The sequence below is a fragment of the Numenius arquata genome, chromosome 7 (assembly GCF_964106895.1).
Source record: "Numenius arquata chromosome 7, bNumArq3.hap1.1, whole genome shotgun sequence".
NCBI classification, from domain to species: Eukaryota; Metazoa; Chordata; class Aves; order Charadriiformes; family Scolopacidae; genus Numenius; species Numenius arquata.
This window is the reverse complement of record NC_133582.1, coordinates 25,018,494-25,044,722: the sequence shown is the minus strand read 5'-3', so window position 1 is coordinate 25,044,722 and position 26,229 is coordinate 25,018,494. Positions and strand designations below refer to the sequence as shown.

Below are 26,229 nucleotides of genomic sequence, written 5' to 3'. Positions count from 1 at the left end.
CCTTTCTTGAAAGTCAGGAAATTTGACATGCAAATCGAGACAATGATTTTAAGTAGGAGATCCCCTAATAGTGTTTTTTTAAGAATTTTGTTCCTGACTGAGAATGCCAATTTTATTAACCTTTCAACATTTTGAGTGATCAGTGCTACCTTACTTTAAGCCACGTTGTTATCTAGCCTATACTTGGCATAAGAGAAAGTGTTGGAGATTTGAGTATGAGAGTAGGACAGAGTAGAAAACTGTAAGCTTTTCTGAATTTTTTTTTTTTTTTGGACTGGTTCAAGATGATTTTACGTTCCGTGTGTGTGAAGTATCTAAATTGGATTTTGTTTTCAGTTCGGACGACATGGATGGTCCTGTGGAAGACATCGGCAGTCGCTCCTGTGTAACACGCTTTGTGAAGACTCTTTTGTCAATTATGGAGCACGGTGTTAAGCCTCACAGTAAACATCTCACCGAATACTTTGCCTTTCTTTATGAATTCGCTAAAATGGGAGAAGAGGAAGTGAGTACAGCCTTGTAGGTTTGGGAATTAGGTGTGTATATGCCTGTATGTATTTTCAAGTAATTCAATATCTGCGTATTTCAGAGCCAGTTCTTGCTTTCACTGCAAGCCATATCTACGATGGTCCATTTCTACATGGGAACTAAAGGACCTGAAAATGTAAGTTTGAATATCTTGTATAAGAAGAACTAGACTTTCATATTTTACATACATGATCGTTACTGCTGTCTTTTTTCAACCATCTTTCAGCTGTTAAATTAAAATTGCTTCACTCATGCAATTTTTTCAATGTTTAAGTGATTATAATAATTAAAAAAGATGCTGAATTGGCTATTTCTATTTAGTATAGAAATGGATATTAAGTAGAAGCAATTAAAGTTGACCTTTTCATGCAATTAATGGTAACAATTGATTTCTTCCTCCTATTGTAGAAGTTAAGCTTTTAAATTTACTTGCTTTTTTTTACTAAATAGACCACCATCTCAGGGTATGTGGTGGCTCCAACCAGCACAGCTTTTGTGTTTGTAAATACAATTTCTTTTGTGCAAAATGAATGCTTCAACATGAAAATCAAGCCATTAGATATTTACCTGGTTTGATTCGTGCACATTTATTAGGTTGCTTTGAATAACAGAGTATTTGCAAATCCATGTACAGGCTCTTTGAAATTAAGGCTCGAAACGTCCACGTTGAAGTTACCTCTCTTTCTCCTTCAGCCACAGGTTGAAGTACTTTCTGAGGAGGAAGGGGAGGAAGAAGAGGAAGAGGAAGATATACTTTCTTTAGCAGAAGAAAAATACAGGCCTGCTGCACTCGAGAAGATGATTGCCTTGATTGCTCTTCTAGTTGAACAGTCTCGCTCAGAAAGGTAAGAGCTTCTGAAAAACCAAAGTAAATTCTAATCTAAGCTAGCTCAGAAAGGAATTAGTGATTTTATGGGTTTGGGTTTTTTTTTTGGTGGGCTTTTTTTAACAGCATAAATGAGCTTGTATATGGGCCCATTATATTTTAACCTTTTGAAAGAGAAATGTTATGTCATTGGTGACCAAATAGAAAACTCAGGGTAAATCCTTGAACACATTCACTTGCCCACATCTGGATTTCTTCTCTTATTTGGTGTAAGTACAAAATACATACGATTTTTGTTCAGTTGTATGTCAGTACCTTTTTTTTCTCTTTTATATTGTGATACTGAAAAATATAAACTAACACTCTCAGTCCTGTATTTCTCCTTAACCTTACTTTGTAATCTCTGAAGTAAAATGATAAAGGTTTTTTTGTATTTTAGGCACTTGACTTTGTCACAAAATGACATGGCAGCATTAACAGGAGGAAAGGTAATTCACTTAAATATGGCTGTATAAGTCTCAAAGAAAAATGCACCTCTGTGTGTACGCAACTGTAGACAGCGTACTAATATATTACTATTTTTTGCAGGGTTTTCCTTTTTTGTTTCAACATATCCGTGATGGTATCAACATCAGGCAAACTTGCAATCTCATTTTCAGTTTGTGTCGATACAACAATCGACTCGCAGAACATGTAAGTGTCAGAAACTGTAGCTATTTCTTGATCTAGTAAGTGTAATGGGGTGATTTTTATTATTTTAACTGAATAAGCACAAGTCTAAGTGAGTTTTATTTGTTTTGTTTTTAAGATTGTGTCCATGCTTTTCACATCTATAGCAAAGTTGACTCCTGAGGTATGTAAACATACTACCTGTATATTAAATAATTTGTATTAATATTTTTATGTTTAAAATTACTTAAATAATACTTTGCTAATCAAAAATCTTGCATGGAAGATGATCCATGGAAGTTCTTGTGACATTAGATGAAGTCTAACTGCACTGTGTATTAAGTTTTCTAAAGCAGAAGTCTGGTATGCAGTTTAAGATGAAAGTTTTATTCAAAGCCAAATAACGTATTTCTAGATTCTCCACCTATGTGAACTAAAAAAAAAAAATTGATAACAATGAAATGTGCATGCTAGAATAAGTGGAGATACATAATTATCACCTGGTTGTTCAAGTTTTGGAGCACTATTTTGCAGTTCTGTGCATGCGAACATGTTTCTCAGTCAGAAAATGAATTCCTGCCCTGGTAATAACAAAAGTATCGAAAGTTCTGAATGGATTCCACATGAAAAATATATACAGGGTGGAAAAGTGTCTGCTCACACAAGGACGTTCTTGTATTCTGCTGTCAGAAGAGAAAAAATAATTGGGCAAAATTGAGGGTATGTCAAGCAGAGGAGACATGATCATGGGTGGAAACGCAGCACGTACTAAATCATTCTCGTGCCAGCTTTGCTTTGTGTGATAGAATGGGCACTATCAGATGACAGTCGCCTCCCCTCCTGCCGTGCGAACGGTTGCTACGTTTTTATGCTTTTTTTGCTTTGCACATATACACATGCATCACGGACATTTTTAGTGAGGTGCGAAATACTTAATAAAACAAGTAACCACTTTCTTGAAGCATTGTTAAAAGCGGGGTGAGTCTTAGCAAACTTAAAAAGCAAAATACATTCCTATTAGAGCCAACGTGTTTGAGTACAAATGTTGGTGTTTTCAGAGGAAAACAGTATGCCAATAATTGTGATCAGTGTAAACCCTCAAAATGGGATGCTTTTTGATAAACTTTTTGGGATCCATGTAACATGTTATGCAAATACATAAAAATAATAGTTCTCTGAGATAGTGAAATCTTCTGTATGTGTAAAACAGGATAAATCAGTGAATTTTTCAAGACTGTACAGCATTTTTCCCCTCTTTGGTCAGAATAACGTCTGACTGTCTCAGACGACGTTACTGTTATTTCCCTGCAACTATATACTTCTGCTAAACTGATCCCATCTAGTACGATCATGTTGCCTTGCACTAGCTATAGAAAGTGGCTTAAATCTACTGTATCCATACGTGGATGCAGTAGAATTAAGGTGTATTTATATGTGGATTATTTACAGATTAAATAATAAGGGATTAAAAGTAATATAAATGTTTGTGTCAGAAGTTCATAGAAATATATTTTTATGCAATTATTTGGGGTTTATTTTAAGGTCTCAAAGAAATGAAATGGAATGGATGAAATGAAATAGACCGAAATGGATATTTTTGTTTTTATACATTACAGGCTGCCAATCCTTTTTTCAAATTGCTGACCATGCTCATGGAATTTGCTGGTGGACCTCCAGGAATGCCACCCTTTGCTTCTTACATTCTGCAGAGGATATGGGAGGTACAACATGTAAAAGAAAACAGAAGCTAAATAGTCTTTCTCTTGTTCATTCTTTTATGTCTATAAAGAGGTTTTTACATTTCATTCTCATCCTTGCTGCATCGATTCATGACTTTTTTAATGACCATTTCTCTTCCTAATAAACAGCAACAGCTAATAGATATTTAAAAGTTCTGCTCTGAAGTTTAATGTTATTTTAACCACATTCTGGTTAACTGATATTTCAGTTAAGGTTGAAACTTTAGTTTAATGAGAAATTAATTGGTTCATTCTAGGAGTCTAGAATACTTCTTAAGGCAAATTCCACTTATTTTTCTTAGTTATCCTTTTGCAAGGATTGTAAAACTTTTCAAGGCCCAACCTTTCTTAGTTTGTTTGGGTTTTTTGTCCATTATGTACTGGTTCTCTGAATATTGGTTTGGCATTTTTACTCTCTGTAAAATATTCATTAGCATTTTTAACCCATAAAATAGTGCTAAATTGAATCTAGTGAGTAATTGCTGTGGTGCGGGACCATTCTTGCTTGCTTTTCTAAAGCAAGAAAGAGACTTTTAAACCAACTTGTCACAGGGATGAATTCCTTGATCTGAGAAATAGGTTGGGAATTAAAGCTTTAACTTCAGCTAGCTGCTCTTTTTGTTCCCAGCACAATTTACTGTCTATTACTGTCTGAGAACAGTGTGTCCAGCCTGAAGACTGCTGAGAACAAGCCGTTGAACGTTCATTCCCTTTAATACTCCTTAAAAAGCGTGAGGGGGGGCTTGTAAAAGGTTATTACTGTGCAGAATTGAGACCCACTGAAGTGCTGTGGGATAGATAAGGATTCCTGATTAAAAGTATTTTATGCCTAGTTAGGAGCAATTATACCACTAGGTAATCTGTGAAAGGATATACCGAGTGTTTGTTAGGTGTCTGATCTGAATATGAATTAGCTGTAACTGCTGTACCCCAGGTAACGAGTGTTCAAACAGCGCATCTCGAGGTCAAGAATTACATCTATGTGCTTTCTGTATGCGGGGAAGCGGTAGGTTTGAATTTCTCTCTGCAATAAGGAAATCTTTCCAAGAGAGTTATTGATAACACACAAGTTGTGGCATGACCTGCATGTGCTTCATGCTTCAGTAAGTAGCCGCAAAGTTTACGTATGTAATTTGTTAAGCAATCCTCTTTTTTATTTCCCTCCTCATTCTCAGTACACAAACTGAACCTACAGAGGAGGAGGCAAGTCAGTGGCAGGTTTCTGTTGGAAAGCCAAGCTTTTAGCAGTAGAAGTCATCAGTTCAGTCCCTGGTGTTGCCAGCGTTGTTATCTTTACCTTATTGACACAGGTCTAGAGACGAAAATTGTGTAAGCAGGGATGAGAGACCCAGTGGTTAACGCACAGACAGACAGATTTAGGATGTAGAACCTACTTTTGCGGGCGCTCCAGTTTCTAGAAGTCGTTAAAAAGCAGTTGAGCGATGAAGACAGTGAACGACGATAGTCTCTTTCTTGGAGATGCCCTCCAGCTATTACAAAGGAAGCTTGACAGATCAATTTGTCATTTCTTAAAAAAGGGAGGAGATTGTTCCTAATGTGTTTATTTTTAAATGGAGATTAAAATTCTATAAGCAGAGATTTGGTCATGTCAGCTCTTCATATTCTTCAGGTGGATTAGAGTAGTTGGAACAGCTTCAGCAATTCAGTTACTGCCTGTGGTTCCTTAAATAGATAGAGTTCCTTTTTCCTTGTCTGGGTGCCTGGACCTCAAGGTAAAATGAAGACAGTTTTTAAAAACTCACAAATGAGCAAACTACATTTATTGGACAAATAACATGTCAACAAATTTTTAACTACACAGAAGGAGAAGGGCACAGGAAGCTACGTTTTCTCCTTATTCTCTGTAAGACTTTGATAACTGCGCAACAGCACACCACAGGCTTTTCATTACCTTTGAAAAGCACTAGATGAATTTATTCCTCGAAATTGCATATTCATAAAAAACATAATAGCTGTCCTCAGCATGAAGTTTTATGAACATATTTGCATACCATTTATGTTCTTTCGATATAACTTGTGTGAAAATACCGATTTAGTGTTTATGGTTTGTTAGCTATTTTTAAAAAATATATTTATTTGTTTATAAAGACAAGATTGTTCAGTTTTCTAAGTTGCTAGCATTCCAACAGTTAAGAATCACAAACTATGCAGAAAGGATACCTAGAGTAGCTTTCTGGACTTAGATTGAACTTTCAAATCTCTGAATGAGATTCAGAAGTACACACCAGTGGAAATTTTAATAAGGATTTTCTTTGTCTGCCAGAGAACCTCAGTCTTATAGGTGCTTTGATAGCCCTATGTGATTTTGAAAAAATATTTTGAAAGCCTTAATAGTTATTTTTAGTGTTTTTTAATAGAATCAGTACATATTATCAAGGTTAATGTATTCTTTTTGATTTTTCCACTCTTCTTTCAGGTCATTGAATACAACCCATCTCAGTGCCTGGATTGGCTGGCTGTGCAAACACCTCGAAACAAACTAGCTCACAGCTGGGTGCTGCAAAATATGGAAAACTGGGTTGAACGCTTTCTGCTGGCACATAACTATCCTAGAGTGAGAACTTGTAAGTTAATCTAAATTGAAGAAAATAATTCTTCTGTTGTAGCAAGTTACTATGCATGTGGTATTCCTGTCATAAATGAAATACGTGCTTTTGTACTTGTCTTTTCTTCCTTTTCCAATTGTTTTAGGATTGCTGTATGTTAAAATATTAATACAACTATGGTGCCTCGTCGAGACATGCTAGCTGGTTTTGATGAAAACCATGATTTCATTTTGTAACTTGAATAATACATTAGTAGGTTCTTTATCTTCTGTGGTTAAATTTACAAGATCCAGGAAAACCCAAAGAAGGAAAAGAAATAATCCAAGAGGTTCTCGGTAGTTTCCATCGCATAGTTGTACTGTGGGTAGGAGTAGTACATGTTCTTTTTCACCCATCACGGGGTAATCCTTAGTTGATTCCTTTGAGTTTGTGGGTCAGGGAGAAGAAGCCTGTGCTTCTCCCTAACTCCAGGGTGTCCTGGCTCTTTAATTTGTTCTGCCGGGAATCTCACTACCAGGCCATTGCCAAGATCATGCTTTCAGCCTTTCCTGCATCTAAATTTTTTTATAAAGGAGATACCACAGTAACAGGCCACACGGAACTTTTAATACCTTTTCTGTGGTTGAGGGAGATGTGGAAACTGGAGGGTACAGCTTTGCAACAGACTTTGGTTGTAAACATCTCTGAAGAGGTAATGATGCCTTGATCAAGCAGTACACAGTTTAGTCACAGGAGACGTCTGGGCTCATCGTGTTTCAGTGGTTAGAACCAAGCAGCAGATGGGAATATGGGGTGAAGAGGCCTGAAAGCCACTTTTAACATGCTAGTCTTATCCACCCTAGGTTTTTTTTTTCACCTCCAGTGTGAATATAGTAATACCAGATTGTGTAAAATGCTTTGAAATCTGTAAATGGAACACATAATGTATTTTAACTTCTGATTAAATGACTGTTGAGCATGTGTGTCATTTTTCAAAGGTGTAACAGATCTGTTTTTATTTGAAGCTGCAGCCTATCTCTTGGTGTCGCTTATTCCAAGCAATTCCTTCCGTCAGATGTTCCGATCAACTCGCTCTTTGCACATCCCCACACGCGATCTGCCTCTCAGTCCAGATACTACAGTAGTTCTTCATCAAGTCTACAATGTGCTTCTTGGCCTTCTTTCAAGAGCTAAGCTTTATGTTGATGCTGCTGTTCACGGCACTACAAAACTTGTGCCCTACTTCAGTTTCATGACGTACTGTTTGATCTCAAAAACTGAGAAACTCATGTTTTCTACTTACTTCATGGACTTATGGAACCTTTTCCAGCCTAAACTTTCTGAGCCGGCGATTGCCACCAACCACAATAAACAGGCTTTGCTGTCTTTTTGGTATAACGTGTGTGTCGACTGTCCAGAGAACGTACGCCTTATTGTCCAGAATCCTGTGGTGACAAAGAACATTGCCTTCAATTACATCCTCGCAGACCACGACGATCAGGATGTGGTGCTCTTTAACCGCGGGATGCTGCCTGCCTACTATGGCATCCTGCGCCTCTGCTGTGAGCAGTCCCCTGCCTTCACCAGGCAGCTGGCTTCTCACCAGAATATCCAGTGGGCCTTCAAGAATCTCACGCCACATGCCAGTCAGTACCCAGGGGTAAGTAGACTGATACCAAAAAATACCGTTTCATTGTTAGTATTTCCTCTCTTACCGAATGTCTCTTTTAATGCAAGAGATTAGAAGACCTATTTAATATATCCAGTGGTGAAAGTATTATATTTTGATTTCCTGGTAGGAGTGATTAATAATGTGTTTAGATCAGATTATGGATACTCTGTGGGAGGATTGTTTTGGATTTTTTTTCCTTGCCATGTAGCAGTTGGAGAGATGGGTTTTTTTGGAAGCAGACACTGGCGTTTCCACTATTCTTCAATAATTTGTACCCCGGTCTGGTCCTAAGAAATAAGGAATAGCCTTTAATGGTGGTCTCAAGAAAGCGCGTTGCTTTTCAACACGCTAAGTTGGAGGAATTCCCAGTGAGTTTCTTCTTTGCTTTCAGTTTCTGGAAGAGGGCCAAGATTTAGCCCGTTGCATTCAAACAACGTGTGTTACTTAGTAGAAGTAATACACGATAAATAATACAAATAGGAAAGAAACGGTAGCACACTGAGAGAGATTACTCTAACCTTATATTTTTATGTGTTTTAGGCAGTAGAAGAGCTGTTTAACCTCATGCAACTGTTTGTAGCTCAGAGACCAGAGATGAGAGAGGAAGAGATAGAAGACATAAAGCAATTTAAGAAAACAACCATAAGCTGTTACCTGCGCTGCTTGGACGGACGGTCTTGTTGGACTACTTTAATAAGGTACGTTAGTAGTGAAGTCGTAGTGTAATAGTCTAATCCTGTTTAAGAACTATATTTTGCCAAATGTGAAGTACAATAAATTTATTCAAAAGTAAGCAAACAAAGTTTCAATTATAACCTTTTTTTTTTTTCAAAATTCATTGTTAGTGAATATAAGTTATTTTAGAATGTTTCATCAGCTGAAAATTCAGAAACTAAGCAAATATTTTACAATAAACATGTGAGAACCAAGTTGTATATTGTTAGGGTTCAAAAACAAACACTGTGACAAAATTGCATCAGTAGAGCCCTTGGAAAAAAACCTAAAACCAAATCAATCGATGTTCTAATTCAGCTGAAATTCCATTCTCGGCCTACCATGCTTAGTCTAGATGGGCAAAGCAGTAATTTCAGCTGCTGTTGACACAATTTACGTTGGGGCAGAAATTTGGTTTTAGAAATTGTGCCAGTGGGACAGAGTTTTATTGTGTCTTATCTTCAAGGAGTTTGTAATTTCTAGTCTCTCTTGGTGGTACATCTGAAACTTTGCTCAGGTATTTTCAGTGTAACTGTAAATTGCTTGCGTACGTAGGTCAGGTATCGGGGTTTAAAATGCAACTGTTGATGCATTGAAAAGACTCTTGCGAGAAGGGAAAATGACCTGTGTAACTTGAAGGGATTTCATACCATCACCTGCCATAGCACACAGCCACATTTCCCCAAGGCTCTGGAAGAATCGCTGTGTTGAGAGCAAGGGTTCATTAGTTACGCCTCATCGTTTATTTTCTCTCCTGCTGTAAGCAGGAAATATTCCGATAGAAATGTTTTTATACATTTAAAAGTCCAAACGTACACGTAACTGAACCTGTTTAAATGTATCATTTGACAAGCACAAACTTCTGTCTTTTGAAGTACATTATTCTCCTCAGTTTTTAGCATTTTTGCAGACATTATTTGGGAAATATTTCTGCAAAGGCCGTTTATAAATTACTTCTGATAAGATAAAGGAAGCTGACATCAGAGACATCTTTAAGTGAAAAAGTGGGGGAAAAATGAAGAGAATAATTATGTTCTTTTGGGGTTTCTTTGTTCTTCTGTAATTATTTTCCAAAATATAGCACAAGCATAAAATTTTAAGCATTTATATGAATTATGAAAAGATAATATCTATTTTTTCTGTGTTTTCAATGTTTGGATTTTTTTCCTAGTGCCTTCAGAATATTATTAGAATCTGATGAAGACAGACTTCTTGTTGTGTTTAATAGAGGATTGATTCTGATGACTGAGGTAAAGACTTTGTCATTTATTATAATAAACACCCTGTGTCTTATCAAGGCATCACTTCCTTCCTGACAATGTGTTTGCTTTAAATTGGTTTAATATGGTATCATTTAAAATAAAGATAAGAAATATGTTGATTAAGTAATTTATTAAAATCTTAAGAATCATAGGAAGGACAAAAGAAGATTGACCAGACATTTTGCTTGTCACAACACTAATGTAGGAGGTTAAGTGGGTAAATTGGACGCAATACAAGTCTTAATACAGGATAAAGAGAACAGATGAGTTGATAGTGATTTGGTAGGATAACTAGAAAAGGATATAGCTTAAATAGGAAAGATGATCAAGAAATAAATCAAGAAATAAAAGGGTGATGTGTCATACGTCAAGGACAGATTCACTTGCGCTGGGGTTCATAAGGGAGAGTAAATTAGGTCTACTGAAAAAATTGCAAGTAGCAAGAGATGTCACGGGTGGTAGGAAATCAGTCTTGGCTTTCTGCACTCAGATACTTCCCCTGTTGTCTTTAATAAGATTTCTTTAGTAGTAAAAAGATCAGGAAAATATTTGCCTGTTTGTAAGACGGAGAGTAAACCGCCAACAGATTATGTTGAGAAGAGTGAGTTTATGCTTTCTTGGTGTCAGTCCTTTTATTACAGATCAGGTGTGAGTACATGGCTTAGCACAGTCACACAGTTGTTACTAGTTAAGAAGTGTTACGGCAACAGGTTAAAATACAGAAATAAAGGATACTCAGATGCAGTTGTGATTAATATTTCTAAACACTTCTTGAGGCACTTTCGAGGCGATTTTCCCATTTTTCCTACCCGCTGTGCTTTTGTTTCCAAGAAGGAGTGATCTAAGAACATATAAACTGGGTTTTTTTACGATGAAACTAAACCCAAAGATGCATTTCTGGAGCACATACAGTATATTCCCGTTGTAAATGGATATTTGGTCCAGGAGACCAGGCCAGAGTTAGTTCAAACTAGGGGGGGGGGGGGGGGCAGGGCGGGGGGAGGAGGAAGAATAACAAATGCAGCCCTGAAATGGGCACAGTTTGGATGTGGAGCCCCTGCCCACCAGTGGTTTCACTCCACAGATCCTCTCGTGCTGCCCTGCAGTGATGTGGGAAAGTAGGAAAAGCCTAAAAGATGTTGCTGAAAACCCTGTGACCTGTTAGTGGCTGCTTTTTTTGAGATGAGTGAGATACCAGAAGACTGAAAAGGGGCACAGACAGTGTTTGGTCTTTTTTTTTTTTTTTCTTTTTTCCTTCTTAAGATGGGTGTAAGCTCTTGGATTCTATTCAACACTGAATTGATGGACGAAAACATGTGTTTATTAGATGTACCGGCAATGCAAAATGAGAGAGGAGGCCAGGTCCTCTTGAGAACAAGAATAAAAATCAAGTTTGTCTGGATGTGTTAGTGAAAGTGTAAAAATAAGATGCAATTAATTGTTGGCATATGTAGAGCGGTGTATTCAGGGAGGGATAATAAACTGGTAAAAATCCATGGTGCAAGACCAGTGGGGAGGAGACAGTTGTAGCTGTGCAGTGAATGGGACGTTGGAAGAGATCGCTTCAGGAGGTGTCAGCCAGCACAACTGGAAGTCGTCAACAGGACTTTGAGCAAACATCTGTCAAGGATATAAAGATATTTAGTCTGCCTTAAGGCACATGGATGGACTAAATGATGCTTTGAGGTTGATTCCGACTCCATTTTTATATGGTTTATATAAAAAATTCTCTTAACTTTTTAACGTCACTAGTTTGTATTTTCTGGGACAAAGTGTGATAGAAAAAGCTGGAATTACAAAGTCAGTTAGAAAAATAAGAATTAAGGCATTGCAGTACTGTTGGAAAATTGGGGTTTCATGAGTTTATTATAAGTGTAAGCCTTCTGGTTAACTATAGTTAGCTTATGTTCAGTAAATTTGGGCTAAAAAGTTAGGAACTGAGCTATAACTTTATTCATACATGAAACTCCTAAGTAGACTAAAATACATACACACATGTATAGAAATAACTTTCTAACAGCTCTAGTTAACCCTGATCTATGCTAACAATGGATAATTAAGTTTATAAAGAATGTGTAATGTAAGATGCAATTTATTCCATGTAAAACATTGCTAGAAATTAGATAAAACTAGTGTTCAGCTTTTAGCTGAGTTGCTTCACAGCTTTAAATTACCAGGCCTTATACTTTCACTTGTTCACTGGCAGCGTTCTGCACGGTGAAAATCACTGCGTCGAGGAGCTGTCACCTCCAGAAAAGTGACACATCTTGTGCTAGAATTTTTGCAGTTCAGAAATTAGTTGCTTTTCTTTCCCATTATTTCTATATATCACAGATGCCTAGAAGGTATTCTGGTTATAAAAGAAGTAATTCATCTGATGTACAATCATACAGCGTATGCCCTTAAGCAGCATTTTTAAAGATGACCAGCATCTGTATTAATCTTACATTTTTTCCCCAAATTCACGTGCCCATGTGGGCATCTTTCTTTATGCGTCTGTCGTCTTTATGTATCATCTGTCTCTATGCATCTCAAATCATGCTTTGCTTATTGGCTTTTAGATAAATGTTATGTGTGAAAATGTTATATTGAGCCACTAATAGAAAGCTTTTACCTTGAAAACAAATTAAGACACTATTTAAATGTCTCTATAAGCTGTATTGGATGTGCTCACAAAAATGCTCATTTCTTGAGTTGCGGTGGGTGGTAGCTACTTGGAGAGGGGTTCATGTTGCAGTAAATATTACAATTTCAGTGTCCCCCTGGCATCATGTGAGAAAAATGTAATATGATTCTAGTTTTTGGGTTAGGTGAGGAAAACAAAAACCAGCCTTATGACCAAAAGCATGTTCCAGTTTAACCCACCATAAAAGACTACCTGCTGTTCATTGTTACCACAACTAGATGTCCAGATTACATTTGGTTGTTATAGAAGAAGAATTACATTTGGTTTTTATAGAAGATACCTGGTGGTTCATTTGTTCTCTTTTTTTTTTTTTTTTTAAGACTGTTGTTCACAGTAAATTTACCAATTTTGTGTGCAGGTTTATTCTGTTTTTAAATGTGGTTATCTTTGAGTGGTTTTGTGATTATATCTAGTACCGTATATTTTGATACATCTTTTTTTGAGCATAAAATAAATGTGAAAGTGGTAATCTGTAGGACAGACAGAAATGGTAACAAGTGTGTTAAATTGGCACTGTAAAGTTTTGGCTTTTTTTTCTTCATAGTCCTTTAACACATTGCACATGATGTACCACGAGGCCACAGCGTGCCATGTGACTGGAGACCTGGTAGAACTTCTGTCTATTTTCCTTTCGGTTCTTAAGTCAACACGTCCATATCTTCAAAGAAAAGGTTTGATTATAATTCTTGAAAGGATTGTGCCTGTTTGTCTGTTAGTTAATTTTCATGACCCAAAATCTAGTATTTTATCTTGACTATTATCTGTGTGTAAAAACTTCCCATGCAGTAGGAGATACAATTATTAAGCTATTAAATTGTTGCTTATTAAATTATTTATTGACGTAATATGAAACTAGATTAAGTGAATTTAATAGCAGTAGACCAGTGAGATTTAACAGGTTTCTAGACTGATTAAAATCATGCTAGAGGTAAAAGAGATTCTTCAGCAGTAAATTCCTATGCTTTATTTAATGAGCTTTTGAGAAATGGACCTAACGGTTTTCTCTGTTGTTTGCATTTGCAGATGTGAAGCAAGCTCTCATTCAGTGGCAGGAGCGAATTGAGTTTGCCCATAAGCTCTTGACTCTGCTAAATTCCTATAGTCCCCCAGAGCTTAGAAACGCTTGTATTGGTAAGTTCTAGTAGTGTAACTGCAGCCAGGAGGGACCTGTTCTACGCAGTTACCTGCTTTGAAATTTAAATTCCATTTTTGCAAGTGCAAGTGCTTACTAGGTACTCTGTAGATTGTGTGATTGGGGTTGTTTATATCGATATTGTCAATACACCGGTATTGTCGTTGTTCCTATTCGAAATAATTCTGCTTTTGTCGGGTTAAAATTAATATTCCTGCTTCCCCAGGCATGCAGACTCTGTGCGCAAAAGGTCAGCCTGCATTTTGGCAGACCAGCTTGCTACCTGATAAGGGGCACGAGTAAGGAATAACTCCTAAATTCAAGCATCAATGAGTTTAGAATCACATCCCAAATCTTATATTTAAATTCAAATATTAATTACCGCTCCACTCGGAAGGGTGCATGGTGACCACCGTAGTCTGAGTAACAGCTTCTAGCGTTTTTATCATCCATTACTGGAAGGTTTAATAAGAAAAGTAAAGCTTAAGTAGCTTGTAGAATTGAATGGATTTGCTTTTATAATTGTAGGTGTAGACATTATATATAAGTGTATCTCTTGCATTAGAAGACCTATTTCAAAAAGTTTTTCTAGTTTAGTTTTTTTAAGTATTACTTAATGGACGTAATCTGCATTTTTATGCATGTTGATGAAATCCTAAAGCTGTGTCCGAATTACCATTTTTTGTGTGATTTGTGTGCATTTTCCCCTCTTTTGAGTGCCTTTCTCATTGTCCTCCTGGCTGCTGCTGGTTGACATTTTCCAGGCATCAAACCCGATAATGTTTAAGAAGAAGGAAAGAGGGTAATTTTATTGAGCTTCTACTTTCTACAAGGAGCACCCCTCTCACTGGTGGTTGATCTACCACTGAGCAGGTTTTCTCCCAGTGGCAGCGGTGAAGGGAATCTTGACTGGTTCAGGGGTGTTTACTTTACGCGCTGTTGGCAGTAGAGTCTGCCTCCACGGTGCTCACTAAGGGCAGCCAAAGTGGTACGAAAGAGAATTTAAAAATGCATGAGCCTGAAGTTGAACTGTTTGCCATTAAGCAATAACAATGTGTAATAGCAAAAACAACTTTTTGTTTGTAGATGTCCTCAAGGAGCTTGTACTTTTAAGTCCTCATGATTTCCTACATACTCTGGTTCCATTTCTACAGCACAATCATTGTACATACCACCACAGTAATATCCCAAGTAGGTATTTCAGTGATTGTCTTTTGAAGTTCTCTTATGCTATTATTACTCTATCGTGTTCCTTGCTGATATCAAATATTGACCTTTTTAATATATCCCTATTTTATCCTAACTTATACTACAGTGTCTCTTGGACCTTATTTTCCATGTCGTGAAAATTTGAAATTAATAGGGGGAAAAAGCAACATTCGTCCTCCACGTCCTGAACTTAATATGTGCCTCTTGCCTACAATGGTGGAAGCCAGCAAGGTATGTAACTGTATGGGCTTACACACCACTACTTCTCTATTGTTTTCCCTTTGTATAAAAGTATTACAAGAATCCAGTAGCATAATGCATCTACGTTTTCTTTGTAAACAAAGCATAATTCTTCTTCAAGATGTGTTGTCCTCATATACTCCATTCTAGATGTGCACTCCAGAAGCACCATTTCCCTGCCCTTGGTGACACACAGCTTCATATTCCAGGCGTGATAAGAGTTTGAACCTTGTATTCAGAAAAAAACCCATAGCAGACATTTTGATAAGCTTCCAATCTGTTTGTGGCATTTATAAAGAAAATTCAGGAACTGCCCAGGGATTGTCCAGCTGGGTTTCAAAGGATGTTAAGGTTTATTACCGGAGAGCTGAGTAGATCCTCCAGGGTTCATTAGAGTCCATTCCACCGGGACTGAGGCATAATCTACTATTTGTTCGGGTAAAACGCCAGCTCCTGAAATAACGTATAGGGCTTTGAGTCTTTTACTTTCCATTTCCCTTCTGGGGGCTTCCTGATGGGATGCCAGCCTCGGTGGGGCTACCTCCTAGGCACTTGCCACGTCCCATTATTACAGTTGCGGCAACGGTGGGATTCAGCTCACATAACTTTGCCTATCTAAAAGGTCAGTGTCCAGCTCTTTCTGTGGTTAATGGTGACAAATCGTTACACTCAGAAGGAGATGGAGAGTTACCTTCCTTCCTGTCCTGGACACCTGAGTCCGGAGGAGCCTGTTTGTCTCTCCACTGATGCAGGGAACACTGAAGCGACTAGATTTTAGATAGCTAAAGTCAGGTAAGGTGAATCCCACCCTGACAGGAATATGTATGGACAATCATTTGAAGAAGGAAAACTGGTTACTTGCTGTACGGTAACTGTGGTTCTTCAAGATGCTTTGTCCACACAGATTCTGTGGTCCCCCTCCTGTGCTAACTCCGAGTCCTGTCCTAGGGGGTTCTTATCGGTGAAGGAATTGAGTGGTGGTTGAAGCCGCCATCCCCCTTATGCCCTCAGGTACAGTGGTCGCAAGGACACACTGGGTGCAGGCACAGCCCCAGTGGACACTGCTATTCAGAAAGAATCCAATCTCCTGCACATGGGGCCTATGTGCACGTAGATGGGAATCTGTGTGGGCAACACATTTCGAAGAAGCACGGTTACTGTAGGGTAAGTAACCCTTCTTTTTTACAGCTTTCAAAATGATGCTCTCTATATTTGTGCACCATCAAATTTACTGTATAACCAAAGTTTTGTTAAAAAATGTGTAGAACCAGGAATTTTCCGTAGTGGTTTTTTCCATCACGTACCCAGAGGTGAAGGATGTGACACTAAATAATGTAAATATTTGAACTTAAAAAGTCGTCATATTATATGAGACGATATTTCACACTTTATAATGCATCGTATACATCAGGAATCAGGAGATTTTTAAGCCTCTAAAACCACATCCACAACTACGTTTCCGTGTGGTTTTACATGCTTATTTTTCATTTGTTTTGTATAAGATTGCATTTGTTTGCTTGAGTTTTTGAGTTTCCTTTTGGCGCTCTGGTCTACAGAAGCTGATGCCGTTCTAAGCGTATACATCCAAAATATATTAAAATATTGGCACACAAAACCCTTGGCTTATATTGATCGTTTGGTTTGAGATGTTCCTGAAGATGCTGCTTTGAAAGCTTGTGAAGCTCAGTCTTGAAAAAATTCTGATTTCTAGAGATAGTAACTGACAAACGACAATTTTAAAAGCAGTAGTGTATATACATTTAGATATCTGTGGACGATTTAAAATTACTGCGTTCTTTTCTTGTCATCTTCAAGGGGTGGTATTCGCGCAGCTTTGCCTCTTCTCAGGCTGTTGATTCAGAATCCTACAATAAACGTTTTTACTGGTGGGGGAATTGCATTTGCCATCCCTCTCCCGGCTCGGTGTCCTGCTTGCCAAGGGCTGGGTGAGGAGGCGCAGCCGCCCTGGGTCACACCTGGAAATTCCCATCACGATTCCCCGTAGTATTTGTTGAAACGCTTTTGGGCAAGACGTGCAGTAAGAGTGAGGTGGATGCTTAGGAAACCTGGTTGCTGTCCAGTTGCTTACGTAGTTTAAACGAAGCTCTCTTAAATCTTCAGGGCAAAGATGATGTTTACGATCGTATGCTGCTAGACTACTTCTTTTCTTATCATCAGTTCATCCATCTACTCTGTCGCGTTGCAATCAACTGTGAAAAGTTTACTGAAACTTTAGTTAAAATGAGTAAGTATGAAGGTTAAACAGCCTAAGGCATTTTTTTTTTTCTGTGATAACTGAGAGGGTTTCTCCACTAAGTTTTGTATTCAAATTTTTTAAGAAAAAGCAGAGCTTGTGAAACTTGCTGCACTAATCCTCCTGGACATGATTTTTATCCACAAAACTGCATGACGTGTATAACGTAGTGCAATCATGCCTACGTGACTGTCACGCTTTGGGCCTGGCCAGTGAGAATTCAGTCTCCTTGCACATTTAGAGTTTAATACAGGACTCACTGAAGCTTTTTGTTGGCAGTTTAAGTGGCTTTGGGTCAGATCCTGAATCCTCAGCATCTCTGCCGATGGTGTGACTTGGCAACGTGCCCAGGAGCACACCTGGACAGCCACCGCTGGCACTGGTTCTGTTGTTACCAACCCAGCTTTATTTTACTCCATAGTTTTGGGAACCTTCACAACATTTAATGAAGTTTATAACCATTCAGTCAGGTAGTTTGTACCTGATGCTTGTTTCAGCTCTGCCGGTAAATACCACCAGTATTTGGGTTTCTTCCCATCACAATGTAAACCTATTTTTTCGGTGTGTGGACAAGGCATTCATGGCTTTATCTGGCTACTCCAGCCATTGGGCTGGTTCTCTGCAGGAGAGCATCCCGCCTTGAATTGCCTCGTTAAGTCCATGTGCTGCTCCAAAGGCACGTTCTGGAGTTATTTTTTTTATCTTCCCCCATGGAGGCCAGGAGAAGCTGAGTTACCCGGTGTGGTAGGTGCAGGTGCCCAGACCTCCGTGTCACACAGGTAGTTACTACGTGGACACAGACTGGGAGCCGTCTCACTTCAGTTGTCTAAAATGAGACGTACAGCCAGATTTTCCTCTGTAGTCCGGGGAGAACCATAGATTCCTTCCAAGAGAAATTCGTCTTCTGATTCTTAAGTATCTTAAGCAGAATGAACCACCTTCTGAAAACACCCGCTTGCTTTCTTGTTTTCTCTGCCTGTAGAAGCTGGCCTAGCTAGTTATGGTTAAATACCACTTCTAGACAAGTACAGCTATACCAAATTAATTTTATCCAGAGTGATGATAGTAGGATGTTCTTTTGATCCCCCGAATCCCCCATTTGCTCGTTGTTTGTCATGCTCTTCCGATTGTAACTCGAGCATTATTAATTCCTACTCTTAAGTTGTGTTAGTTACACAGCGTACTGGGAATGGGTATTGTTTGCTGTTGTTCAGTGTATCGCTTAACTCTTTCACGGTGTAGGTAACAGCGGTGCCTGGGTTAATAATGAAGATCACCCTTTAGAAATTAAACACTTTTTAAAAAAAAAAAAAAAAAACCAAAATACTTAAAACGTTGAAGTGCTGCAGCTGGCCAGTTGAAAATATAAGACAGTAATAAAATAGCCTACTTACAAAGTCAGAGCTGAAGCCAGCTCTTTGGGGTTTTTTTAAACGTTTCATAGATAGGCTGAAGCGCTACGCGTCTGTATTAAATGTGCTGTAAAAACTTCACAGACGAGAGGTATTTCTGATTATAAAAATGCTTAGAATGTGGTCTTATAAAATGAAATGGGCACCTTGGGGCTACTTTTATCAGGAAGTGAGCATCTCCAACAAAATTCTCAGACAGTAACTTATTTTCTCAAAATTTCAGGTGTCCTAGTTGCGTATGAAGGTTTGCCACTGCATCTTGCGCTGTTCCCCAAGCTCTGGACTGAGCTTTGTCAGACTCAGGTAAGAGTCAGCGGGTTTGAGAACCAGCCAAAATACAATGAATGTGAAATGGAGATTAACCCGTAAACTTTAACTAGCGGGTATTGTTTAATCATTCAAAATACAAGTATTTTGAATAGAAAACGCCTCTGCTTATGTTGCCGGTCATCTGATAAAACCTGCTAAAACAAGGATAAAAATCTAGCAAATTGTGTTTGAGCCCAGTACGCCCTCGGTCCTGCGCAGCACGTAGTACTGGCAGGGTGGCACTCTGTGCCGTGCCCAAAAATTACTTCATCCTGCCTCCGTCAACTCCCAGCTTTTTCTGTAGCCTAAATGCTGGTATGATGAAATAAAAATAGGGAGATCTCCAAGTCTGGCTATCGTCGTGTGCCCGCTGCAAGGGAGGAGCCTGTGGCTGGCTCACGGACACCATCTCTTCAGATCCATACTGATGGGGATAAACTGGCAGCCCTAGGGAATAAACTTCATAAAAGAAAAGTGCGAAATAACACTTGACAATAATTAATTTGTACAATTTACTGATACCTGAAATATTTCTATCGTTAAGAGCGGTCTGGTATGAATTAAGAACAGGAGTGGGCCTGGTCAGGTGTCTCCAGCTGAGACACGCGTTGCAGACGGCGCTACGGCAGAGCCGTATGCCCAGTGGTGACTTTCAGTGTTCTCTCTCTGTTCACCAGACCCCAATGTCAAAGAACTGCGTAAAGCTCCTCTGTGAAGATCCCGTTTTTGCAGAATATATAAAGTGTATTCTGATGGATGAAAGGACCTTTCTTAACAACAACATTGTATACACCTTTTTGACCCACTTTCTTCTAAAGGTAGGTGGTCTTTTAGTGGTAATTTCTGTTCCAAGAAATGTTGACCTATATGTTACTTCAGTTTAGGATACTGTTTTCGGTTCCATTTTTTTATGGTTAAAAAAATACTTTATTTTCACAGGTCCAGGGGCAGGTGTTTTCTGAAGCAAACTGTGCCAACTTAATCAATACTCTCATAACAAATCTAATAAATCAGTATCAAAGCCTAGAATCTGACTTCAGCAACCAGAGAGTTGAAATTTCCAAAGCAAGCTCTACTTTAAATGGGGTGAGTCTTCTCTTGAGCTGTTGAACTATTCGGCATTATTTAGGAGGCAGATTATTTTCTATGGAAACTCTTCGGTGCCGTGTGCCAGGTTCTAATGAAAGAGGTGGGCGTTGTTAGCTCTTCTTAGTCCGTAAGCTGGTGGTGAGAGCCCGGGAGGGTACCTTAACTGGCTGGCTGGAGGTGTCAACCCCTACCAAGACAGTTGGAATTTTACGGAGCAGCAGCCCCAGCTGTCCAGAATTCTCCATCACGCGTACTTGGGTCTCCCAAGCTGACAGTGGGGACATTAAGACTTGGGAGGAGGGCAGCAGATTTTGGAAAACAATTAATGCAAAGTGCAGTAGAGTTAATCGTAGAAATGTTCCAACCGAGCAAAAGCTTTTGTCTTCCGGTGAGCAGCACAGTACTGCCATCGGCTTAGCACAGATCTGCGGTAAGGTCAGCGTATTAGTAGCCAGTGGGAAATTTCAGTAGTGTCAGTGTATTTAGAATTTGATCTTTTGAACGTTCAGAACACGTTGAAGCCTTTGCTTGTTGCACAGATCTCTGTGTGTAGGATTAATCAAATGCCAGTTTGGAATAAGGGTAGTTAAGTCTGTTTACTTCTGGTTTTTTTAGGACCTGCGAGCACTTGCCTTGCTGCTTTCAGTGCACACTCCCAAACAGCTCAATTCAGCCCTGATTCCAACTTTACAAGAGCTTTTAAACAAATGTAGAGCTTGTCAACAACAGAGGAACTCATTACAAGAGCAAGAAGCCAAAGAAAGAAAAACTAAAGGTTTGCCTTCTATAACGGTGTCACCCTAACCAAGGTTTTACAAACTTTTACAAAATTAACGCAAGGCATTGTTTTCTTCCCACTGCAGGGTGGGCCACTTCTTGGCTCCAATCCCCAGCGCTACACAAGAAATAATACTTTATCCTGGAGCCAGCATTCTAGGCAATCACATCAATTTTCTGTACGGAGAAAAGTACTTATTAAAGCACTGTGTTTAATATGGAAAAGGATAAAAATATGAAAGGAAAGGCTTATTACTTGGATGTACGGCATGAAAACGATGCCTTTTCCCTAAGCGAGTTTTCCTTTTTCTTACAGACGATGAAGGAGCTACTCCTGTGAAGAGAAGACGGGTCAGCAGTGACGAGGAGCACACTGTAGACAGCTGTATCAGTGATATAAAAACTGAACCCCGGGAGGCGTTGACCCCAACGAGCACTTCAGATAACGAGACCCGGGACTCTTCCATCATTGATCCAGGCACTGAGCAAGATCCTCCTTCCCCTGAAAACGGTTCTGTCAAAGAGTACAGAATGGAAGTTCCATCTTCATTTTCAGAAGACATAATGTTAGCGACGCGGTCACAGCACACAGAAGAGCAGTCAGGAAACGGTAAATTTGAAGAATGCAAAGAATTTAAAGACCTGCAGACTTCCAAGGATTCCATTGGAGCTGAGGAGGACTCGGAGTTCCCTTCCACATCGATTTCAGCAGTTTTATCTGACCTCGCAGATTTGAGGAGCTGCGATGGCCAAGCCTTACCATCCCAGGACCCTGAAACTAGTTTATCGATCAGTTGTGGCCATTCCAGAGGACTTTTTAGTCATATGCAGCAGCATGACATTTTAGACATCTTGTGTAGGACCATTGAGTCTACGATTCATGTGGTCACAAGGATATCTGGAAAAGGAAACCAAGCTGCTTCTTGACATTAGATGGAGCATGTCTGCTTTTAAGTCTTTCTTTTTTTTTTTTCTTCCCCCCAAAAATGCTGTTTGTATAAGTTTTGCTTATTTCTGTTTTGTGCTTCAGTTTGTCCAGTGCTCTCTGCTTGAATGGCAAGATAGATTTATACGCTTCATTCTTGGTCAGGCAGAACTCCAGGTTTTTTTTTTTTTATTTTATTTTTTGCATCTACCGTACACTTTCTTAAAGGGCAATCAGATAATGGGTATGTTTTATGTAATTAAGAGTTCACTGTAGTGGCTTTCATTTAATATGGCTGTCTGGGAGAACAGGGCTTCCTTGCCCTGTATGATGTAATTTAAACTTATGGCATTTTTACTGTGTATAATATGTTGTCCTCTGTGCCAGTTTTGTACCTTATAATAGAGGCAGATTGCCTCAGATCGCTGTGGTTCTTATTATCAAAATTAAGTTTACTTGTATACTAAACAACCACAAGAAATTTGATTCTGTAAAGAATCCTCTTTAGCTGTGGCCTGGCAGTATATATATGGTGCTTTATTTAACAGAATACCTGTGGAGGAAATAAAGCACACTTGATGTAAAATTAATTGTTTTATTTTTATTGACATGATCAATTGCTATTCTGTGCACTTCATTAAACTGATTGTGATGACTTTTCATTTGTTTATGCTATGTTGCTTCAGTCTTTGGATTTCTTATCAAAGACAACTTCAAACGTAAAACAGGTGCAGAGAGAGATGATGATCAAATGTATATAATTGATGTAAATCTTGCTCCTTTTCTGGTTTACTTTGCATGAATGTTCAGTCACGCAGTTGAGAGGGATTGGTGGTTGTTTACAGTTTTTTCCCCAGTACGTTAGAACGCGCAGTGGTGGTGTCAGAACCCAGTGGAACTTCTCACTCCCCTGATCTTAACCTGTGTCCCGTCGTGTTCTTCTCCTGCGCCATCTGCAGACTGGCTTCCCTTTCCCTCTGCCTGTGCTCCCCTGGGCTCCGCTCCACCTGGCTGCACTCCCTCCCTTTCTCGACAGCTTCTCCACCCCCGGAAATGCTGGAATGACTTTATCACCTTTCCCTGTCACGTTTCCTCCTGTTATTTCTGAGCAATATCCATTTCCTATGTGAGCTTGCGGCCTGTCAATGATAGTGGTTTTAATATCTGATTAAACTCCATTTTCAGCTTCATTTTGCAGTTGCTTAGCTCATTTTTCTATTGTCTTCATAACACATCTATCTTGGCCTGTTTTCTTCCCAATTCCTCCATTCTGCCATTTAATGTAGTTTAGGATCATTTGCTTCTCCACAATTCCATTCTGTGATGCTTTTATGACTCCTCTTACTCTTTGAATCTACTGGGGTTTTTTTTAACCTTCCGTAATGAATAATTTTTGTCTTCAAAGTTTAAGGCTTTATATTCCCCTTTATTAGCCCTTTTATTCCTGCATTTACAGACACTATATTGACGCTGGTGAGTGCTTATTATTTGGACATAAGGTAATTATGGTTTCACTCTCTTCAGGAATAATTTTATTACTCTTTCTGATCAACTTCTCCGTAGGTTGTAACTTCAGAGAAATCATCAACAGCTTCGAGTCAAAACTTCTACATAATGAATATCAGAATTCATCTATCAAGTCTTCTACCAAGCCTGTGGGTTTGTGGCTGGGTTAAGATGCTTTGAGGAAGGTACTCCCCTATCGATCTAAAAATCTTTGAGAGATGAAGCAGCCATTGTAACCCTTTGGTGAGTAATCTCAGTTAATTACTCCTATTTAAAATGTGCATCTGATTTTTGGTATGTTGTCTGACTTCACCTTTCAGCTGTTGCACTTTGGCTTTAGCGTCTCATGCGGGATGAGATCACACTGTAATTCTGTTACTAAAGTTTGGGATTCTGTCTTTTGCGATTTATTTTTTTTCCTCGCTATTTTGAAACCCCTTTTTGAAGTGAATACTAAGTATAAACAGTATTTACTAACGATTTCATAAATGATACACCCTTCTTCCTCATTTTCCCAGCTGAACATTAGCCCTTCTGTGTTCAGCTGGTCACTGACTATCAACCAGGTCCTCTAAGTTATTTTTAGGATGTTTTCCCCTACACACCTGTATATGTAATTTGCAATTGCAATTAGTGGTTATTTGCTATGTTACTGTCAATTATTTTGTCATAAATATCTAACTGGCCATTCAGAATCCCACTAGAAGTCTATTTATTTGATAACCGTTTTCCATTCACAAAGAAGTCAGAATTTGAGGTGACGTTTCAGTGATGAGGTCCCTTGGGGTTTGGTGGCTCTCGCAGCGAAGCACCTTTACGTAGCAAGACAGGCGCTATACATACAAACCAGCTTAGGCCAACAGCTCCCTCTGCAAAAATCTAGATCAACTTTGACAGGGTATTAAAAACCACGTTGGTTCGCTTTGATTAAGTGATTATCCTGTAGTTCTAAACTGACTGAATTAAACACTGGCTTTTCTATTATTTTATTCAAAAACTGTGTCAAGATTACCAAAAGTATCATTGTTCTTACTGCTCTTCCCTTACATTACCTTCCAATTGCTAGTATTCCTCCAATTTTTACTGGGAATTTTTTTCCACTGCTCAGTTTTTTTAAACAAAGTAAGCTGCTCCTGCTCAAACTTGTCATCTCTTCTGTATCCTTGTTTGCACACTTTTCTTTCATCTTCCTCTGTCCCCCACACCTTATGTGTTCTGTAAGTCATGATTTTTCCCATAGTATTCTTTCTTTTACTTTTAATCCATTTTCTAGCTTGTATTTCTTTGCCTTTAGGAGTGCTTTTTTATCCCTGTCTTTGAAGCCCCCACCTTTTAACTGGCTTCCTCGGTCCTTAAAGCTTTTATTCCCTTCCACCATCCCACTTCTCATTTAATTGTTACGCGTTTCCTCCTGAAGTCTTATCTCCCGTTTAACACCCCTTCAAAATTAAGCTTTCAAAATACTTTCTCCTTCCACTGTCCCCTCTCCCGCTTCCTGCACTCAAACTGTCGACACCATCCTCTGCGCTGATTTTTGGCTATAGTCTTACAAATCTTGTCTTGCGCATTTAATTATTTTTCCTTCTGGCTGCCTCAGAGACCAGACTGTTGTCCAGAATCTCACTAGGTTATGAAAGCACATCATCACCAACACAACTGTCTCTTCTGTTTCTACTTTGTCTCTTCTTTCATGCTGCTCGCCCTCCCTGGAACGTCTTCTGTGCTCATTTATCTCTTTTTAAAACTCATGAATTCCAATAAATTCAAGCATATTTTTGCTCAAATTCTCGATGTGCATCTCCGCTCCTGCTGGTTTCCCTTATGTTGAGGTGTTGAATTTTTGGATAAGGAACTCCGTGCAGAGACTACTTAGAAAACAAACTACATTTATGATACTATCATTTCATTATATACGATACTATACTATCATATCATATCACTGCCATCACACTGTGACGAAATAGTACGTAATTCCTAACTCTGCTCCATCCAGCTCAAGGGCTGAGGATAACACGTAGTTTAACATTCTTTGGTTTTATTAAACCCTGGCAGAGTCTCTGAGGAGTATGAGACATTTTAGTGCTCAAGAATACATTGTTTTGCCTCTCTAGCCTGATGATTGCCCACTTTATGCTATGGCTGGTGACAGTGGCAGAAATCCTCCTGAAGCCTACCCGCTCAAACTAAAACGAACTTCTTTTTTATTTTTCTGAATTCCAGAATAACTGTTTGCAGAAACTGAACTTTCAGATTGGCGATACAGTAATGTCAGCTAAGTTCCAGCATGTCCCTGTGAAGATGGGAAGAGTGCAGGAATGCTGGTGAAGTAAGAATAAAAAATGTCTGGTTTTGCCTGCAAGGGCAGTCAGTCAGGGGCTCCGTGTGTGTCTGTGAAAGCCGACTGCCCGTTTCTTACGCCAGGCTGGCCTACAAGCAAGAAGAAAAGGTGGGTACTTCATGTTTTCAACATAAGAAGGCTTGGACATTTATCAAACTTACAGCTGTGCAGGCTCAAAGGCACAAGAACACTAAAGATACGTCATCTTCAGTTCACTACTCTTTCCTGAAAGAGAGGAGATGAGATGAGGGCTGGCTGGGGCTGTTCCTCCTCGCACTCTCCTGGACCTCCCAGCAGAGTTTTCTGGGGGTTTTGGCTGTCCCACACCTGGAAGTGAGTGGTGCAACTTTCCTGAAACACAACTAACTAACTCTTTTTTTTTTTTTTTTTTTTTTT

The 26,229-nt window shown here is 38.9% G+C and overlaps 1 protein-coding gene across 1 annotated transcript in view; it reads left to right on the top strand.

The window, feature by feature from the left end:
- Nucleotides 1–23,184, top strand: part of USP34 (ubiquitin specific peptidase 34) — a 116,863-nt gene extending 93,679 nt beyond the window's left edge. The window contains exons 61-82 of the mRNA XM_074150834.1: nucleotides 337–505; nucleotides 590–664; nucleotides 1,222–1,373; nucleotides 1,794–1,842; nucleotides 1,943–2,047; nucleotides 2,163–2,207; nucleotides 3,640–3,744; nucleotides 6,200–6,347; nucleotides 7,334–7,968; nucleotides 8,521–8,678; nucleotides 9,866–9,944; nucleotides 13,187–13,313; nucleotides 13,666–13,773; nucleotides 14,861–14,965; nucleotides 15,090–15,214; nucleotides 16,235–16,387; nucleotides 17,345–17,468; nucleotides 19,113–19,192; nucleotides 19,876–20,016; nucleotides 20,138–20,284; nucleotides 20,903–21,062; nucleotides 21,381–23,184. Coding sequence (XP_074006935.1) covers nucleotides 337–505; nucleotides 590–664; nucleotides 1,222–1,373; nucleotides 1,794–1,842; nucleotides 1,943–2,047; nucleotides 2,163–2,207; nucleotides 3,640–3,744; nucleotides 6,200–6,347; nucleotides 7,334–7,968; nucleotides 8,521–8,678; nucleotides 9,866–9,944; nucleotides 13,187–13,313; nucleotides 13,666–13,773; nucleotides 14,861–14,965; nucleotides 15,090–15,214; nucleotides 16,235–16,387; nucleotides 17,345–17,468; nucleotides 19,113–19,192; nucleotides 19,876–20,016; nucleotides 20,138–20,284; nucleotides 20,903–21,062; nucleotides 21,381–21,991 — 3,601 coding nt within the window. The 3' untranslated portion in view covers nucleotides 21,992–23,184. The remainder of the gene's footprint in view (nucleotides 1–336; nucleotides 506–589; nucleotides 665–1,221; nucleotides 1,374–1,793; nucleotides 1,843–1,942; nucleotides 2,048–2,162; nucleotides 2,208–3,639; nucleotides 3,745–6,199; nucleotides 6,348–7,333; nucleotides 7,969–8,520; nucleotides 8,679–9,865; nucleotides 9,945–13,186; nucleotides 13,314–13,665; nucleotides 13,774–14,860; nucleotides 14,966–15,089; nucleotides 15,215–16,234; nucleotides 16,388–17,344; nucleotides 17,469–19,112; nucleotides 19,193–19,875; nucleotides 20,017–20,137; nucleotides 20,285–20,902; nucleotides 21,063–21,380) is intronic.
- The last annotated feature ends 3,045 nt before the right edge of the window (nucleotides 23,185–26,229 follow it).